The sequence below is a fragment of the Quercus suber genome, unplaced genomic scaffold, assembly GCF_002906115.3.
Source record: "Quercus suber isolate HL8 unplaced genomic scaffold, Cork oak 2.0 scaffold_350, whole genome shotgun sequence".
In the NCBI taxonomy this organism is placed as follows: Eukaryota; Viridiplantae; Streptophyta; class Magnoliopsida; order Fagales; family Fagaceae; genus Quercus; species Quercus suber.
The window spans coordinates 566,729-587,441 of NW_027069802.1; the positions used below are offsets into that span (position 1 = coordinate 566,729).

The 20,713-nt window shown below is 33.4% G+C and overlaps 3 protein-coding genes across 3 annotated transcripts; 1 reads left to right on the forward strand and 2 right to left on the reverse strand.

The window, feature by feature from the left end:
* Positions 1-992: 992 nt before the first annotated feature.
* LOC111986561 (putative pentatricopeptide repeat-containing protein At3g01580) lies at positions 993-3,512 on the reverse strand. The gene has a single exon (XM_024018227.2). It carries the CDS (start codon positions 3,148-3,150, stop codon positions 1,261-1,263), a length of 1,890 nt encoding a protein of 629 aa, XP_023873995.2. The 5' UTR covers positions 3,151-3,512; the 3' UTR covers positions 993-1,260.
* Positions 3,513-6,213: 2,701 nt separating this feature from the next.
* On the forward strand, positions 6,214-7,862 carry LOC111986534 (gibberellin 20-oxidase-like protein). The gene is made up of 2 exons (XM_024018178.2): positions 6,214-6,857; positions 7,101-7,862. Exons 1-2 carry the CDS (start codon positions 6,502-6,504, stop codon positions 7,696-7,698), a joined length of 954 nt encoding a protein of 317 aa, XP_023873946.1. The 5' UTR covers positions 6,214-6,501; the 3' UTR covers positions 7,699-7,862.
* A 4,906-nt stretch (positions 7,863-12,768) lies between these two features.
* On the reverse strand, positions 12,769-18,483 carry LOC111986568 (transcription factor MYC1). The gene is made up of 8 exons (XM_024018235.2): positions 17,769-18,483; positions 16,782-17,042; positions 16,540-16,636; positions 16,376-16,390; positions 15,720-15,776; positions 14,696-15,604; positions 13,936-14,376; positions 12,769-13,128 (listed from the first exon to the last, which is right to left on the reverse strand). Exons 1-8 carry the CDS (start codon positions 17,891-17,893, stop codon positions 13,057-13,059), a joined length of 1,977 nt encoding a protein of 658 aa, XP_023874003.1. The 5' UTR covers positions 17,894-18,483; the 3' UTR covers positions 12,769-13,056.
* Between the last annotated feature and the right edge of the window lie 2,230 nt (positions 18,484-20,713).

Below are 20,713 nucleotides of genomic sequence, written 5' to 3' on the forward strand. Positions count from 1 at the left end.
AAGAAAATTGATGGTGGCAGTTTCATAAGTTCATTTACTACATTAATTACTTCACTAGATGGGTGTTTTGGATATCATACGTAAAAAAAAAAATACCATAAACGTTTAAAGAAATCTGTAATCAATGTAATTGTGAAGTGTAACTGCAGAATCAATGCATCGTAGAGTTACATACTTGAAATTTAAACTTGAATAAGTTTCAACTTATAACCTTCAATCAATTCAAATCACTAGGAATGTCAATTTGAATTAAATACAATTATTATCATTAAAGAATTACAAATACAATTGCTCTCAACAATGGATGCGAGTGCATCATCTGAAAAAGCAATTAGCCACAATTTTTTAACAAGAATTTGTGAATTATGCGTTATGGTCAAGGCAACTATCACAAATATGATCTACAGTCTGAAACAACTAGGACATTATTCTTTATATAATTCAACATTGTCACAACTTAGCAAGTGTTAGGTATACATATGTGAGTGAAGTCTCACATTGAATAATGATGAAAAGAATAAATAGTTAATATAACATAATTGAGCACATATCAATTGGGTTTAAATCTTTTTGGGTTAAAGTATGTTTCTATATATTATATTAATCATTTAAGGAAGCTCCTTAAAGTGTTTATCTCTTTTATCTACAATAAGTGTAACTAGTGACTTTATGCCTCTTGTATCAACATGTGGAAGAACCCAAGAAAACCTTGCTTTGGATTCTCATGACTAGATAGCAACAATTAATTGTCTTTGAAGGTTTGTACATAATTTATGATGATCAATTTCATTTTTACTTTTTGTAAAAAAAAAAAAAAAAAAAAAACTATAATTATTCAGAGATAAATGGACTAATGGTAGAAAAAGGACATATAGAAATGAAAAGGATCCTTTAACAGAGGATTATTTCAAATAAATGATTTTCACCAATTTATCTTTGATGTTATTAAAAAAATTGCAATAATTGTGGATAAATTGGCTGCTATCTTGCAATGTTGCCCTTCAGTTCAACGTTTATTGAATGTGGTCGATTGAATTTTAAATGTTTATTGCCAACATTGTACAAGATCTAACTAAGCTCAATACATTTGTTTGCATTTGCAGGTAGCATTGAATATGATAAGTAAACGGCAACGTTGTCACGTTGTGGACATAGCCAAAAAGGCTGTGAAAATAACTCCATCCTTAAATATCCTGCTTGTAGGAAATAATCGATCTAAACATTTGTTCATCTACTGAATTTGAAGCAATCATGGTACTCCTAAAGTTGTCCTTGACCCTTCTCATAAGTCATATCCACTAATTTAGCCAGGCTCTCCACATCTTCCCATCTACCCTGCCCTGCATACAAGTCTGATAAATACACATAATGGCTAGTATTATGTGGGTCCAATGCAACAATTTGTTCAATCACAAACTCTGCAATCTCAATAGACCTGTGTGTTAATCTACAACACCCAAGAAGAGCTCCCCAAATTCTTTTGTCGGGCTTCACCGGCATTTTTCTTACAAATTCAAGTGCTTCTTCTATTTTTCCATGTCGACTCAGCAAATCCACCATGCAAGCATAGTGTGGAAGTTTGGGAGTAATGCCATACTTAGGTTCCATAGAATGAAACCAGCTCCAACCTTCATATTCTAGCCCACATTGACTACAAGCAGATAATACAGAAATAAAGACAATGTCATTGGGTTTTACCCCACAATTCAACATGTTCAAGAATGTTTTTAGTGCCTCAGCTCCACGCCCATTCATCCTGTACCCATTGATCATTGAACTCCAACATATTAAATCTTTGGTGGGAATTTCATCAAAAAGAGCCTTTCCTTGCTTTATCCTTCCCAATTTGCAGTATAAGTCTATGAGGGCTGAAGTTAAATATGCATTCGATGTGTACCCAGCTTTTATAACGTGAGCATGGATGCTTTCTACAGGCTCTTGAGAACCAATTGGTGAGCATGCTTGTAATAAACTGACAATAGTAATCTCGTTGGGCTTCTCGTTCATTGATTGCATCTGGTTAAGTGTATTGAAAGCATTATGGGGATTCCTGCCTTGAGCATAAGCTGAAATCATTGCACTCCAAGCTATAAGGTCTTTGTGATTGAGCTGATCAAATATAGTCCTAGCTGACTCCTCCTCACCAAATTTACTGTACATTTTTATAAGTACAGTTCCAACTGAAACAAAAGCCAAGAAACCCCGTTTTAGAATGTAACAATGAAATGCCAGCCCAAATTTATGTTCTTCTGCCTGTGAGGATGCAACAACTATATCCCTGACAATGGGTTCATTCGGTTCAAAGCAAGATAATTGCATCTTTAAGAAAATAGACAATGCCTTTTTTGGGCGCTCATTCTCAATACACCCACGAATTATAGTCCTCCATGATATCATGTCCCTCTTCCATATATCCTTAAAAACTCGAATTGATGCCTCAAGATTCCTACATTTTGCATACATATCTACAAGTGAATTCTGTACATTTCTAAGACAATAAAACAAACTTTTTATTGAAAACCCATGTATCTCTTTGCCTAAAGACAAGACACCAAGATCAGCACAAGCAGGTAGAATGCTTACAATGCTCACATGGTTTGGCTGCACACCATGACATTGCATATCCCTGAAAAACTCTAATGCCTCAAAGTACTGCTCATTTCTCACACATGCTGAAACCATTGCACTCCATAAAACTACATCCTTACTAGGTATCTGATCAAATAACTTCGACACAATTCCCATATCATACAAGGAATAACAACCAAGAAGAGCTGTTAGCACTGACACTTCTGATTCAAACCCCATTTTGATCACCAAAGCATGAACTACCCACATCATACCCTCCCAATCCAATGCACCAACAGCCTGTATTACGCTTAACACTGTCACATAATTCGGCCTTTCATCATTCTCAAGCATCTTTTTGAACAGCTCTACAGCTTCATTTGGCTGGTTTTTCCTCACCAAACCAGATATCTTAGATGTCCAAGATACTACATTCTCTCTTTGAGCAAAAAAACCAACAGGGTCTTCATAATTATTGTGCAAAGAACTATAGTTTACACAATGTATGGAGTTTCTCAAACAAATGTGCCTGTGGGTAATTTTTTCAAACAGTTTGAGTGCATTCCGAGGATGAGTAAACATTAGATAGAGAACTAACGAGTTTTAGGGTGTGAATTTTTGTTATCTATGAGGAAAATGAGGGTCTATGCTTGTGGGAACGAAAGAGTAACTGAGTGAGTAAGCTGTGTGTGTGTGTGTGTGTGAGAGAGAGAGAGAGAGAGAGTCCCTCTGTTTTTCAAACTATAGTTTACACAATTGCACCAAGATCTTAAAGCGGAGTGTCGTATTACACAAAAATTATACGACGTGTCGTATACTTATGCCTGAGGGGGAGTTAAGAACGGTGTGTCGTATTCCTAATGCAAAAACTACAAGATCCGAGGTAGTAGAATTTTAAACGATGGTGATAGAATCATAGTAGTGGTGGGCTAAAGAGTACAGTGATAATGTCAATTTGTGTGCTAATGTTTGCCACTTTTGGACAAGCAAGAAACAAAATAGGTTTTGCCCATTTCCTTAGATGACTTTATAAATAGTCATTATTCATTAGATTAATGGAAGATCATGAAGTTTCTTTTGCCCCACAGCCTGGCTTTTGATAGAAGAGGGTTCATTGTTTTTGTTTTTTTGTTTACTTTTAAGTGCAAATTCCACGACAATGTAGCCAAAGGGTTTGCATTTGTGGTGTATGTGCTATTGTTCAAGGCATTACATTGAAGCCACCTTTTGACATTCAAAGGGAAATGATGTTCCTTTGGATGGCCCACTTGGAAAGTGAGCAATCTTGTGACTAGAAATCAATTTTTTTGTATAAATTTGATTATCAAAGTATTCCCTAGTCTTCTAATATAATTATGGTTCAATAGACAACATGACCACCTTAGTTCAATGGGTTTTAGCACTCAGTTATCATTAATTTTGCTTTTGTAAATTGTGTCTAGATTGCAGCCATGGGTTGCTTTCACTTGCTCCATCTGTTACTAGAAAAGTGAAACATTTTGTTACCTATAATTCTTCTTTCTTTCTCTTTTTCACCCACTAGATGAACCACGCACGCACCATTGGCCCTCATAATACAAGATCATTGTAACTTGCTTATGTAGTTGGACCTACAATTTCAAGATTCATGGATGGGGACGAGACACCCATGATCAGTTTATATTATATATTTTTGAAGCCCACATGACTTCATGTCATCATTCTAATATATTTTTTAATTTAGTTTTTAGAGTGACAATTCATGCTAAACTATGTAAATTTAAATTAATTAGATCTCACACTCTTTTTGATGAAAGCAACGCAACACCAAATAAATCCTCATTTAAATCAAGTTTGATCTTCTCTAAATATTCTAATTAAATTAGGGATGTTGCTTTTTTTTTTTTTAATAAATTCTTTAATTTGAATATATTTTTACTGATTAATTAAATATGTATCATGAAATTAGAGAGAAACAATGGAAGAAGAATGGAGCCAAAGTAGATTTAGGGATGCCATGAATATTTACCCTTACTCATCAAAGAGTTTTCTAACGATTAAAGGCAATCATCTCCACGATACAACTAGGTAGTATTTTATAGATTACAATTCTAGAGAGTTTTGTGAATTTCTTTCAAATGTGTGTAATTCTATTTATTAGGGGAAAAAAAAAAACTTAATATGATTGAATATATATGGGTTAATTGAACTTTACCCCATGTGGTTTCACCCGTTAGTGCTACTCATACTTTAAAAAGTGTTATTTTACTCACATAAGGTCACTTCTGTTAGATTTTTGTAACCCATCTTATCACTTTTACCAATTAAAACAGAAAAAAGATAAATAAATAAATAAAAATAAATGAATATTCAACTTCGGCAACATAACCCTAAGGGATTGGCTTAGTGGTTCCTAAGGCCTCATAATATCCATGAAATCCTGAGTTCAAAACAACTTATTAGCATCTTGGAGCCACCCTCAAGGGATTCCTCCTTGTAATAACCTAGTATGCATGGGACGGGGGAATTGCATACACTTGAGGAAATAGCCAAATACTTGAAGAGGTCTTAATACTCTCATTTCTAAAGAAATTTCCAACAACATTATTGTTAGGGATAGAGAAAGAGAGAAGGCAAGCCATAGGTTGGATCTATGGTAGTACACACGATATACTACAATTAGTGGAGCATAAAATCGAACACAAAAATTGTATAGAAGATTTGCATTCCTTGGTGTGGTAGGTTTGATATTGCTACCACACATGACTTCAAAAGTTATGATGATATTGATGAAATGACAAGGAGTGTTCATGTTAGAAATATTATAACCAAAAAAATAAAAAATAAAAGAGTTTTTTTTTTTTTTTTTAAAGAATGTAAAAACTAGTTATTGCTACAAATTCAAGATATTATTAAGAGGGATGAACAAAAATCTTTTCTCTTCTATTGATTTCTTGAGACTTACCAATGAAAAAAAATCATTGAAAAGTCACTCATGAAGTGACATAATTTTTAAAACTCTTAAAATTTGGATCGCTTTTTGCATTATTCTCTTAATCTTGCTGGTTCAAGCAATCTATTTAGTAAACCTAAAAAACTTCAAACAAAAAAGTTGTTCATATCCTTTCGTTCATAATTTCTTTTCAGCAATCACATTTATATATTCTTAATTTATTCTTCATTCTACTATTTTCAATGGGTTACATATATTTTCGTTGAACTATTTTGTGTATTGCATGGGTTAATGACTAGTAAAAATTGAATATTTAGAGTTATTGGTTTAAGCTCTCTCTCTCTCTCTGGGATTACTCTTTTCACCAAAAACTCCCCAAGCCTACATCCTTGGTGACCAAGAAAGAAGCATGGCTGGTCAAAACTTTTTTCCAAAGAATCCAAGCATAACAGAATATGCAGAAATCTTAATGCTCACCCTACCTCCTTAACAGCCTGTCTTGGCTCCATATCACTGCAAATTAAATTAAAATAATTTTATGCTACCATTGACTTGCTTAACTAAATAATCTAAAATCTAAGTAAACATAGTCAAATCTTATCAGTAGCCTTTCGTTCATTACATTTAAGTTTCAATATAAACCCTTTTTAAATGGTTGTGTTTCCTGGTGAATCACTTGCATAATTGTCATTTTGGCATAGCTATATAATTTATATCTGCACACCAGCAAATACACACTATAATTTATGCTACTTGCACTGATTTATATGTTGATCTGCATTACTTAATTACTTGGTGTGAATTCTATGATCTTCATTTTAATGTTAACTTTGTATACAAGTTGTAAACTTGTTCTCTCAACTCTCTCTTGTCATCAATGATGTGTGCGCGTGCATCTCTCTTCTAGTCTTGTTAGGCTCTAGCTAACCATCTATCTATATAATAGCCCCAACCTAGGTGGACAAACCATACCTTTTAGCTATATTCTACTTCTATACATAATGTCTGAATCCCAAACTTCTATAGAGCTTCCCATCTTAGACATTTCTCAGCCATTAAACCCATCTTTCCTGTCCTCCCTAGCGGAAGCCTGCAAAAAGTGGGGCTTCTTCCACATCATTAATCATGGGATCTCCAAAGATCTTTTTAGCAAACTCTATTTGCTCTCAAATGACTTGTTCAACCTCCCTTCTGACACTAAACTTAAAGTTGGTCCTTTCTCTTCCATCAAAACATATACTCCTCATTTCATTGCCTCCCCATACTTCGAGAGCCTTAGAGTTTCAGGACCAAACTTCCTTGACTCTGCTCAAAGTTCTGCAAATGCCCTCTTTGTCCAACAGAATTCTGAGTTCAGGTAATATATATGTATGGCCAACCCTGAATAGTCTGTTTAGGATCCGTAATGGACTCCAAAATTTTGAGACTAATGCTTCTTGTTGTTGTTGTTGTTGTTGTTGTTGTTGTTGTTGTTGTTGTATATTTTATAGGAAGACAACCAACCCCTTATATTATATGCTTGTTTCTTTTCTTTTGTGCTAGTTTCTTTGCATACTAGCTTGACCATGAATAGTCCTTAACTATATGTTCTTTTTGTTAGTGAGATATTACAGGAATATGGAAGGAAGATGGAAGAATTGTCAAAGAACATTATAAAGGTATTACTGATGAGCTTGAAGGATGGTTTTGGGAAGAAAGATTATGAATCTGAATTCAAGAATTGTCACGGGTATATGAGAATAAATAACTACTCACCCCCAGAGAGTTTGGAAGTTGAGGTTGAGGGGCTTGGCATGCACACTGATATGAGTTGTGTAACAATAGTCTATCAAGATGAAATAGGAGGACTTCAAGTGAAATCAAAGGAGGGGAAGTGGATGGACATAAGGCCATGTGAAGGGACATTGGTGGTGAACATAGGGGACATGTTACAAGCTTGGAGCAATGAGAAGTTCAGGTCATCTGAACATCGTGTAGTATTAAAGCAACCGGCAAACCGGTTTTCTCTTGCTTTCTTTTGGTGCTTTGAGGATGAGAAGGTGATCATAGCACCGGATGAAGTGGTAGGAGAAGGAAATGTGAGGCTTTACAACCCCTTTGTTTGCTTAGATTACCTGAAATTCAGGGAGAGCAATGAGAGGGGCAAGTTTGAAAAGGTTGGGTTTACAGTTAGAGATTTTGCTGGGATTGGACACTAGATTTGATGGTTGAATATATATAAAGTTTCTTTTAATGTATGTACGTATATTTGATCACTTCTTTCATTAATAATTTATGAAGATATTAAAGCTGCGACTCATTGTGTAAAATGTTCCAGGCAAGATTCTTTTGATATTACATATTAGTGATCACTGAATTTGTATGTTCCACTTTTTCCTGTTCTTTTCTTTTATGAGATTGCAGTATTTAAGGAAGGTTGTGTGGAGGAGATCAAATTGGGATTTAGTTGAGTTTGGACTTTGGAGAGCTTTGGCATGTAGTTTATAGGTCCAAAGGTTGCACAGTTGGAATTCCAAATTTCCTATCCCCCCAACTTATGTATTATTTTATATTATTGTTGTATTTATGTACGTAACACTGAATGGAGAGATGTACTAAAAGCTATAGCTAAAAGGCATCCAATGTTTATTTATTAATTTTTGGGAATTTGTAGATTAAAAAAAAAAAAAAAAAAAAAAGATCAGGAACATAAACTCTTGGTTCAGACCATTGGATTTGGACTGGAAGTTTTAGAATTGGAGAGGATCTCAAGCCCATTTTATCCAACCTTTGCCAATTAATACAGCTCACATCATGGAATGAACAGAAAATTTTAGATCAGGGACTCATGAGCATCCCTTAACTCTACAAAAAAAACAAGATCCTATAGAATAGTGATGATTCTTGTATAATTCTAGGTTTTTTTTTTTTTTTTTTTTTTTTATTTTTTAATTTCCATTATTTTAGTTTCTAGTTGAAAAGTAATGCGTGTTGTTGTAACATCCATTATTTGAGGAGGAAGTTGAAGTCAAATACATTACTTTTTCTTTTTGGGTTGGTTGTCTGTCATCCCCTAGGTTATTTAATTAGAAGTACCTGGGTTCCTCACAATTGGTCTCCCTCAGATTAAATCTGATTCAAATGTGTTGGTAAGACTGAAATAGCCAGCATTAAGCTGCCATGTGATGGGATGGATGATGTATCATGTATGTAGAGCCTGAAACAAAAATTGGTGTTTGTATAATTATTCAGGATACTTACTCTTAGGGTATGTTTGGTTGGTGGATTTTAGGAAGGATAGAAAAAAAAAAAAAAAAAAAAAGTGGAAATATGAGAGAAAATGAGTGGAAAGGGTGTTTGATTGAGAAGAGGAGAGGGAGAGAAAAGTGGTTGGGTCCAGCTGTTTTCTTTATGAGCCTCCTAAAATTCAATTTCTTCAAAATGAAGAGAAATGAGAGAGGAAAAGAGGAAGATGTGAATTGGACAAAATTCCCCTTCTCCATCCAATAGCCAACTTTTTGTCTTTTTCTACTCTTTTTTTTTTTTTTTTTTTGGCCTGGATAAAATTTCTTCTGCTTTGCACAGTACATTTACGTTGGTTTAGTTTTGGTTTTGGTTTTTGTCTTTTTTTTTTTTTTTTCGGTTTTTGGATAAAATTTTGCACAGTACATGTTGGTTCTTTTTGTTTGTTTTTATCTTCTTCTCTTTTTTTTTTAATATCCTTTTAGCATTTGCTTATTTTATACATAAATAAAAACATTAAAGTGTCCATACAAAAACTTTTTTAATAATAAATGTGTTACTTTTTGTTTATATATTTAGTAAGGACATAATAGTAAATTTATATCAATTTTATTTTTCATCCTCTCATTTTTTATCTCAACCAAACAAAAAAGTTTTTCATCCCTCCACTTTTCCACCCCTCCAACCAAACACAAATGAGAGAAAACTAAATATTTTCTATCCTCTTACTTTTCCATCATTTCACAATTTTTTATCCTCTCACTTTTCCATCTTTCCAACCAAATGAACCCTTAAGTGTTTTAGCACACTATAGATATCTTGATGCCTTTGGTATAACTAGTCAGAGACTCCTGTGATATGTGGGAATAGATGATTATTTTGTAATTATGGTATAATGTATAATTTGTTCTCTATATTTGTCGAAAATAAATTGTTCTCCCTAAAAATTAAACAATTTCTAAAATTATTTTTCACTTTTCTATCTCTACCAATATATTGTTATATTATTTTGGATGTGTTTGACTAATATTATTCCTTTATGAAGTGGTTTATATTCTTTGAAATTATGTTATAGTGTACTTTTTTTTTTTGTACAGTTAGAATTTTCAAATTTCAAATAAATTATTCAAATTTCTCATTCTTTTAAAGGTGATTATCATGATAATCAAAACTCATAACAAAATTATTTTTTAATGTTATTCAAATAATTGATAGGCACATTCAAATGCATAGCCAAGATTGTGTTTTGCTATAAATTCAAATTCTCACTTGTAAAATAACTATGTATTATCTCAAACAAAAATCAAACAAAAACTATAAGAGGGAGAGGGAATACTTGTAATGAAGAACTAAAAATTACAACAACAAAATGTATTAACTTAAAATAGACTTATAAAAAAATTTGATTCATCAACCCTAAAGTGGAGAGAGAGAGAGAGAGAGAGAGAGAGAGTAATCATTTTTATCAGGAGAGAATGTGAGAGAGAATAACAAATTTATAGAAAATAAGATAAGAAGAAAAAGAGTTAAAATAAAAAGATATGGTAATAAACACCAAATTATCTAAGTCATGCTATGTAATAAAATAACATTATATTTTTATAAACTATCTTTATAATGTAATAAAATAATATTTATGAAATCAAAGAAAAGGAAAAGATAATAACTTAAAAAAAAAAAAAAAAACTAAATCACATCAACCCAAATTAGAGTTCTAAAGAACACAAAAACTAATCAACCTAAAGTAGAGATGCAAGAAAAAAATTCACCAAAAAATGAAAAAAATTTGAGAGAAAGAACCTTTTTTGTGTGGGAAAACTATAGATAGAATCAGAAAAAATTGCAAATTAATAGTAAAAAGATAAGAATAAGAAGAGCAAAAAATAAAGGAAGATAAAGGGATAGAGGAAGGGTGATATTAAGGTAGATAGTAGTGGGGAGATGAAAAGATAGAAGGGAGGGGAAATGTTGGAGCAAGTGTAACAATAAGTTGAGAATTAATATATATATATATATAGTAGAAGTATAAAATTAAATAAATGTTACACTTTAGCTTTTAGATATATATAGATATAGATTTCCTTGTTGTATGTAGCCCAAGTAATTGAGTGGTGTATATATATATATGCTAAAGATCCATGTAACTCTTGTCACAACTATCACAATAAAATTTTAACAACATTGTAGACATGGGGAATGGGAACATGAACGTAACCCTAGTTTTGAATAAACCACATAAATTTGCGTGTTTGTGTGTGAGGATTGATCTTTTCTGCTCTAAGTTTGTGTCTTTTGCATCTCATAGATCTAAATTAGGTTTACTATTTCTTAATTCCAGGGATTGACTTAGTGTTTCCTAAAACCTTATAATATCCATGATATCCTTGGTTCAAAATCTCTTGCCACTATCTTAAGGCCACCTCAAAGGGATTCCTCCCTATAATAACTTGGTGTATGTGGGACGGGGGGTTACATATACTCGAGGAAATAATTAGATACCTGAAAATGTTTGAATACTCTTGTTTGTCAAAATAAATAAATAAATAATCTTAACACATGTATTAATGTATACCTCTGCCTATATGGTCGCCAACTACAAATAGGAAGGGGATAAAAGTTAATACTTTTAATCTTAGCCTTCTTATCATCCGGTAAACTTGGGCTTTTGGTCAGCAAGAAAACAAAAGCTCCATTCAATTGAAATTTTCAAGTCTTTGCTTCTCTAACTAAGATACATATTAATGAAGAGGAAGTAAGAATAACACAATGATCAGTTGAAGCCGCAATAGAGGGCTGCCAATATTACATTCCATTTCTGTATAACGTGCAAAATGCAGTATACACTTGGCTCATCATAGAACCTAAAGAATTCATGACATGCAGGTCACATGCTTATATTATAATGTAGCTTGGAATATCGAAGTAACAAGAATGAATGCAAGTGTGGGGTCTAAAGGATGAAATTTAGTGTTGCTTCCTCGACGTTTTAATCTTTTATTGTTTCTTTAAGATTTAATCAACAGGTTGTTTGTTTGTGAATGCTTGAAGTTGGCACTTGGCATTGGACAACTTGCCACTGTTTTGCAGACCCATATGACATAAAAATAATTCAAATTCAATGGTCAATCATCCATGTAGTCAATGATATACAATAAAGTATGGTCTAATCATGTCCTCATTTACAGCAATGTGAGCATAGATAACCTGGCTGTTTTGATCGAGATGGTCTGCCAAATATTAATTCTAGAACAGGTCCCTAGCTAGCAAGTCTCTTCTTTCCATTAACATATTTGGTTAAGCCAACAAGATTACTTACACTCTGTTTAGATACCGCTTATTACTGAAAACTGAAAAATTAAAATTTAAAATATCATAGTAAAATAATTTTTAAATATATGAATAGTGCCATAAGGCCCAGTTTTTATTTATTTTTTTTTTTTTTGGTTGAAAAAAATACACGCAGGTCCCGTAAACAATACATAGAACCTACTAAAAACGCTGAAAACTGACGCAGTATCCAGATGTGCACTTAATAATTCAAATCAAGGTTTTGAATTCATCTGCTTGCCATCTAGTAGTGGATACCCAAATTGGGATTTACATTTGTTGGACTCCAGAAATACAAATGCTTATAGGTTAATACCAACTTTCAAGCAAAAGATTAGTAACCATGTAAGCATGAGAGTAAAAAAGAAGAGCACTAAAAAGTTTTCGGATAAAATAATTTGTGCCTTTTCTAAATTTTCGGTGTTAAGATCATTATCAAAAATGTTTTCCTTTTTTTAATTAGTAGCCAGTTACATTCCTTAAAAGACAATCAGTCACACACACCAAATGGCAGGGTGGATAGGAGTTCCTGTGAGCACAAACTTAATAGTCTCACAGTTGCTTAAAAGCTTTGCAAGCATTCTATTGTTCTCCCTCACTCTGCAGTTGAATGAACCATGGTAAATGTTAAGAACAAAGGGACTTCAACTTTAGTAGCAGTTGTGAGTTGTAACTGGAAACTATCAGTTGTATGCCATAATAAAAGCAAACAAACTACATCATACAAATGAGAGCCCTTTATAGAGAGGTCCATACATTAGCTTGTGGTACATAAAGTACATCAAGGATTTTGTTTCTCCATCATTTAGACAAGCCATTGGTCAAGCTTATTGGCTACACTTAAGGTTGAGAAGTTGCTCCGGAATGCATGTTAGGAAGTAGATTAAATTTCTCCAATTACAACTATGCATAAAACTACACCTTACACAACAAATCAAGAAACAAAGACTACTGATATGAGAAATCCTACAATACAAGGTGATAATAACCAGCTTCAACATTTCTTCTCAACACTTGAAGGCAATTTTCCAGAGTGCTTGTTTGATCATTCCCACCGATGCAATTGCTGCACCTCGAAACTGAAACCAAGTTAAAAGAATCAGCATTTATAAACATTGACAGTGTGGACTTGGAAGCAACTTAAAGGAAAATTAGTCCTGATGGCCACTATGGTTCTGATATCTCCCTTATAGGACAACTTTTTAGAGTGCAGCTATAGTGGGTATCATTTTGAAGTCATGCCAAAATGAAATGGATACTAGTACTTGAAGGCAAAGTTAACTAGTACCTTATCACCTTTGCTTTATTTTTTATCATGGAGTATGCCTTTAGAAACTAAAGTACCATCAGAAGTCATCATTCCATGAAATTAAAATTCAACAACATCCTGATTGCACTAATGGCCTGTTTGGATGTTTAAAAATGGAGGGAGAGTAGAGTAGAGGGAGGGAGAGTAATCCAATTACCTTATTTGGAAGTTTTTTAAGAAATGAGGAGGAGGAGTTTGGAGGGGTTTCAACTCCCTCTAGCCCCCCATTTTTAATTCCCCCAAATTAGAGAGATTTGGAAGGAGAGTAGAGTACATAAACTATTGACTAAGTAAATTACCTAATTTACCCTTATTATATTAACAAAATTACACAAGGGGAAGGGCTAATTACTCCCTTCCCCCTTACTAATTTTAAAAACATCCAAACAAAGTGGATGGAAATCATTCTCCTCTACTCTCCTCCTCACTACTCCCCTCCCCTCTACTCCCCTCTACTCTCCTCCCTCTCTAAACTTCCAAACAAGCTATAAGTTATGGAGGTGAATAAAAATGAACCAAAAGAGAGGGGGTGGGGGGAAGTCACTGGAGTCTGCCTAAAACAGCATGAAGGACAAACCTTTGATTTTAAGGTCAATGTCAGAATGTCATCAAGAGCAGATGATTGTACTGAATGCACATCCAAGTGCAGATTATTTATCACATCCATGACGTCGAGCAAAATATATTCCCTATAAGGACATCTCATCTCAATCAGAACCTCCTGTTCTTTTATGCTTACTTTCACATCTAATGGCAAGCCATCTTCAGGAACAACTCTATTGAGCTCTGGGTCAGTCTCATCAATGTCACAAGCCTTCCTCTTGTTAATCCAATGCTTCTTGCCATTATCAATCTTTTTGATATCATAATTATCTGATGTATGCTCTATAATATCCTGGTTCCTTCTGGCTCTTCCTTCAAAATCTACTGAATCCATGCAGGATTCCAACTCTTCTACCCTTGCCTCTAGCTCTTTCAAGTATTTAATTGTGTCAGTGAGAATTGATGCTTTGTCAATCTGCATAAACATGAGGAAGTGAATAAGTATAAAACAGAGTAAGAAACTCAATTTGAAATCCAGGAAATGATTTGAGTAAATACTGCATAGCAGGTACAAGTGACTAAAATAGATAATATCAGTGCATGCTAACTTTCTTTCTTTCTTAAGAATAATAACACGTGCCTTTTCTTATATTTAAAACTGTTGTGAAAACTTCAAGAACTGATTGAATATCTGAGATTATATTTGTCTTAAGCACTCACTTTAAAGCTGTGAACACTTGAGACTTCTACAAAAATGAAGAGAATTTTATTAGAGTGAAAGAATGCTTAATTACCTCACTGATAGAAGGAACCATTGATCTGAGAACCAGAAACTTTTCATTCTCTCTTCTATTATCTGACAGAACATTTCCTATGCAGATATCATCACTTTCCAGTTTACGAAGCCAATCTTTTCCACCATTTTCTTTCTGGGACCTAATCAAGTCACCACCATACATCAAAGGGACTGTAAATAAAACCTTCTTTAGCATTCCCTGATGTACCTGTGGCCTATGAGCATCATCAATTGATTCTCTCTTCCAACTCAGAAAACTGGATTTGCAATCACCATAGTGAAAACATCGGTTTTCAATCGACTGAGCCGAACTTCCTAGAATAGCAGAAATAATTCTTTTGTAGTGCAAATCATCATCTGCTCCAAGATCCAAGGAACTTAGTTTTGTGTGATTGGAGTTTTGAAGTTCTTGCAAATGACTGTGGTTTACATTTTCTTGCTTGGGAGTAGAAATGGCCTTTTCTTGATTCACAAAAGCTTCAGAGATACAGTCACTGGAATGCATGGAATCTTGAACACCATTGCTGAAGTCATCATCCATTAAATGCCAGCTCTGAACTTGAGAAGCCCCACCATTCATGCCTTCAAGCATGAAGGAGTCTTCTGTCCAGTAATTGTGCTCGCAACCATTGGAACATTCATCAGGAGAATCCATGTTGATTTCTTCGTGGATATTTCCTCCTAATTTGTTGATTCCTTCCTGATCAAACTTGATTTCTTCTGAGGGGGAATATAGATTCTCCAAGCCCAAAGTATCCACTATCTCATGGTTTACCTTGGCGCACATTTGATCTCTATCGTCATCTCCTTTGTGAGGAGCAGAAGAAGATTTATCGGAACACACGGGCTTTGACAATTCTAATAAGGAGGTTTTGATGTGTTGAAGGAGACTAGGGTCCTCTGAGACCTTAAGAAAGCACAGAAAAGAGTAGAATACTTAATGTGTGGATAAGTTGTACTGCTGAATTAATTTGTATATAGTAAACCAAAATTCAGAAGTCTAGTTCCACAAAACAAATTACCAATTCAGTCACACCTAGCTCAATCACACCCCCCAGATAGGGAAAACATATTACAGTCTGCAAAATAGAAAAAAATAAATGGTGAAAATGATGCCCAAACCAAAGAAGAATACATTGTTTCCAGGGTAGAATTATTACAGGTGAACAAGGAATTTGGTAAGTGGTAACCCCAAACATTTCTGGACTGGATTATCCATTTAAGTTTTACATATTGCATTAAAGATGTTTAAATTTAATGCATATAGAACAAGTCAGATAGGGAGAACTCCAATAGAAAGTAAGTACACACGTTTCTTTTCAACTTGAAGTACTCTATATTTATGTAAATATGCATATATTACTTTGTTCAAACCTAATAGCTGATGTTTAAAGTGCAGGCAGAGGGAACAAATAAAGCATGAACATTTATAGAAATTTGAATTACACAGCTAAAATGCGTCTTAAGGTCACAGGATGACAGTTCCCTTCATCTCTAGAAAAGAAGGTGTTTATTTTTTAAATTTCTGGATTCCTTTGCAACATTAGAGATGCTGCATGAAGACATTCACTCTACAACAGATAACAAGTCAAAGTCCAAAAGGCTGTATTTTTGCCAAAATAGTAAATGCAAATGTATATACTTATATAATGCATCTAAAAAAATGAGATTATCATACCTGAATAGATGCACTCTGAAAGCAGTCATCGTAGTTGTAGGAATGCAAAGTTCACAGAGAAATAGAGAGAGTCAGTTTGTTTAGCTGCTTGTGATACAATTTGGCTACATTACTAGTTGAAACTGTCACAATTATGAAACAGATATCTGCCAAAAAAAACCAACCTTAGCTAGCAAAGATCGAGAGAATATTTTACTATCGGCATATTGAGCATTGGATAACCAGATGGTTTGACCACTTGCTAATGCTCTTCCAGGCAAACTGTGCAAAAATAGGAGGAAGGATGATCAAAATATTTAAGTATGAAGCATATACATACTAACAGAACCAATAACCAAAACCATTACATATTGGGAAATATTAGTAAGTCAAAGCATAAAAATAGATCTGCAGAAGAGATTAGTACCCTTGGCCTGGATTGAATACAAAGGACATGCAAACCAAGTAATACCACTCTGCATCAGTGAGATCCTCTGGTGACAATGCTGCAGAAGGCCTCTTGGCTTGTTGTTGTTGGTCGGTTTCATCTTCTAAGAGAGACAGGTAAAGTTCTCTCAATTGCTCACTCCTCTGTAAGCCTATTTTATCAGCCTTAAGTTCCGTGGTTTGGACTGTCTTCATGGTCTTGATATCTCCATTATAGTACCCATCACCCCAATTCAGTACCCTGAAAAATATTTATCACAGCATATCTTCTCAAAGTAAGCTATAAGAAATGTGCAGGAAAACTCATGTAACTCGACTTTTTTTTATGCCATTAAGTTATAGTTTAAGTGAAACAATGTAGCCAGAGTTATGGATTGCAGTAGCCAAGCATTTACTCAAATTATCATTTCCAAATTCCATCTTTCATTATCAACTTTCCCTTCCATCAATTATTATTCTAAAAGGAGAAAATAACTTATCAAGTGTATTTAAGCTCAAGTGGATGCCTTGCAATCTCACATCCTTTTCTACATACCAGTTTAAATTACATACCCATGACTGATTTCACCAACGAGACAGTGGCTAAGCTAGAATCCAATGACTTAGTACAGACACAAGCATCAGTTTTAAGAAATTTAAGTGGAAAAAAAAAAAATAGTCTCCATTCACTACATTTATCAATTTCCTCTGCAGAAGATTTTTTGTAGAAAAATAGTAATTTTTTTACAAGGACTAATCTGAGTTTGAGTTGAACTAAAGCTCCCATTTTGGAAAAACTTTTTCCATGGAGGTTAAAGACAGAAGCTGTTCATTATACTGGATTCCTTCTTTTTATACTAAACCTGATATGGAAGTAAAGAAACAAGAACACAATTGCACCAAAGAAATATTAGTGAAAGAAAATGAAACATCATGGCAAAGGACATGATACATCTAAATCACTAAAGAGTAAAGAGGCAGCAAGTACCCTTGTTGTGTGGGGGACAGTGACCAGAAAATTGCATAGCTCCACTGAATACTCCTTACAGCAACAGCAAGCTGTTTCCTTAGGTTCTCTGGTACCCCTTCATGTGATTGACAGCCATTAGCCATTTCCAAACAAATAACTTCAGATTGATCTTACACAATTCAGAAGAAGGTCATCAACTTTTCAAAGTCCACAAAAGTAGTGGCTTCTACTTTTCCAGCTAACCCAGCTGATGGTTATTTTCTTGCAGTAGAGTGAAATATGGAAACTGCACTGGCTTTCCGTTAAGAACTCATGGTTGTAACAGACAATCAACAATATCTCAGACCAACTTGGGGTTGGTGAGTTTTACCTTTATGGTTTGGGACAGAAACCCAGAAGGGTAGGGAGAGTTGAACTTTATATTGGCTTGGTTCATTGCTAGGGAGTAGCAGGGACTAGACTGTGGCCTTTGAGATTTGAGGTTGACAAACCATGACCCAATTAAAATATTAAAAACCCAATTGAAGAACTTTTTTTTTTTTTTTTCTAATATAATGAATGTAATTTTTGAAGTTTGAGCATTTTATTCATTCACATTCCCTCTGCTTTGATGCCATTGATGAGTGCAATTTTTGAAGTTTGAGCATTAATGTTTCTAAAAACTTGAATTTTTTAAAACCTTTTTTTCAGTTAATTTCTCAGCATAATGAAATGCCATGTGCATTGTGTATCAACTTAAAACTAGGTGTGCTGTTTTTTCCTATACAGGCGTACTAGGTGTACTTAAAAGAGCATGGAACGATACAGTGATGATGTTTTCTAATAGGTACTAACAAGTATTTTAATCCTATTTAAGTGTTTGTTTAGTTCCAAATTAAAAAACCAACTTATTTTATTATTCAGTTTATTTTTTCTGTTATTCACGGGTCTCACAACACTTTTTAGTATTATTTATGGGTCTTACTATACTATTTCAGCTAACTTTTACTTTTATCTATAATATTTTCGGTAAAAAAAAATTTCAGTTTCAGCAAAATAAACGAATCTCAAACAGATCCTAAAAAATTAAATTTTAAGTATTTTTATTATTAAATAATTTATTCAAAGAGAGAATTAAATAAAAAATTTGGCTTAAATCTAATATTCCAATGCTTTAATTACCATACAAACATCACCCGTATAAAATAATAATTACATGTTAATCTTGTGTCTTATCCTGTATATTAGAATAGTTACAAAAACCTTGCCCTTAAATAAAGCATACTTAAAAATCTAAAAATAATTTACTTCTAAAATAATTCTGCAGGTCACAAAGAAACCATCTTTCTTAAGAAAGTTATATTCAAAACAAGAGAATATGTATATAAAACAAGAAAAGCAGAGACAAAGCAGGAGCCAAAAAACATACATAGTTACAACATAGGGTGGTGGGCCACCGCAACAGGACGGGAAGCAGCTTTATTCTAATAACTTTTCTTGTCTGGGCCCTCTTAAAGCCTAATCTATACTCTCTTTTTTTATATTTATAATCTCAAGCCAAATCTATACTCAAACTAGCTGATATTTGGTACAGAAACCTATATGATTCCCCTATAAATTTTACAGATTAAAATCAGAAAAGAAAAATATTTTGCTGTCTTTATCCCTTCTCTGCTCTGGAAACACACATGTTTTAGCAGTATTGGAAATGGAATCAATCAAACATTTTAATTTTATTCAAGAAAACATAAGAAAAGTCAAAAGGAAAGAGTTTATGCCTTTTTAATTATAGCTCACGTGAGCTTGCCAGCTCCATCCCTCAGCTTCTCTTAATCAAACAATCATTTTGCTCACATAATTGTCCAACAAAAAATATTTCCAACTTTTTTTTTTAATAATAATAAAATTTTACTAACGTGTGCCATTAGGCCACACAATAATTAATTATTTTTAAAATTTTTTTTGAAAATTAAAAAGATGTTGACAATTTTTTTAATTTTAAAAAAAATATTTTCAAAAATAAATAGTTTAACGTATGCACCCTTAATATAGCCACTAGCTTGAATTCAAAAATAACTAAGCAAACTTAACAGTATTTCAGAGCCCATTTTCCTAGCCAGTGCCTAGTGGACTGACTGGCCTGTCTTTCAAGTTTTAACCCAGCTAAAATGACAAGAGAACTTGTACAAGTTTCCTTCAATAAGAGAGAGAATCTCCAAATGGGCAAATACTCATCCTCTGCCAACTGCAAAACAAAACAATAGTGGTCGATGGTTTTTGGCCTCTGCAGCCTGTGATTTACATCTTGGAATAATTCTTGGCTTCTTACTTTCTTTCTTTTTTTAATTTTTTTGCTAAACTCTTACTTATTGTTCTTGTCTTTTTGATGGAGATGTATTTCATATATTTTAGTGAGTACACAATTCATCATATTTTATAAATTTGACACAAGATGGAAAACATGAAAGTATAAAATTACATGGTGTCATTTTATAATTTTGTTTTGCAAAACCATAAATTCATGATGCGTTGGTTGAATTCAATAAGGAAAAACTCTAGAATTCACTACACTACAAAATAAAAAAATTCACAATTTAATTAAAAATACAAGATTTATTTCATTTTACAAATTGTGGGCTTATTTATAGAAATAGGATATATGAAACTTAGGGCCGTTTGTTACCATTGTTTAAATAACAGTTTTCAGTGTTTAAACAGCATTATACATATTTTCACACACTTTTTTACCCTCACATATTTCCAAAAATTACAAACAACATTACTAAAAATCTCTTACTAAACGAGCCCTTATTTTCCAAGTAAGTCTACTCTCAAAATGTATCCTAATTAACATTATTATTCTTTTTTTTTGACTGATCATCACTCTATTTTGACCGAGTAAACTTTGAAAAAGAAAATGGTAAGATACTATTTTGGTCCCTAAAAAATTTCACTGACATTTTGTTTTTTTATCTAAACTTTAA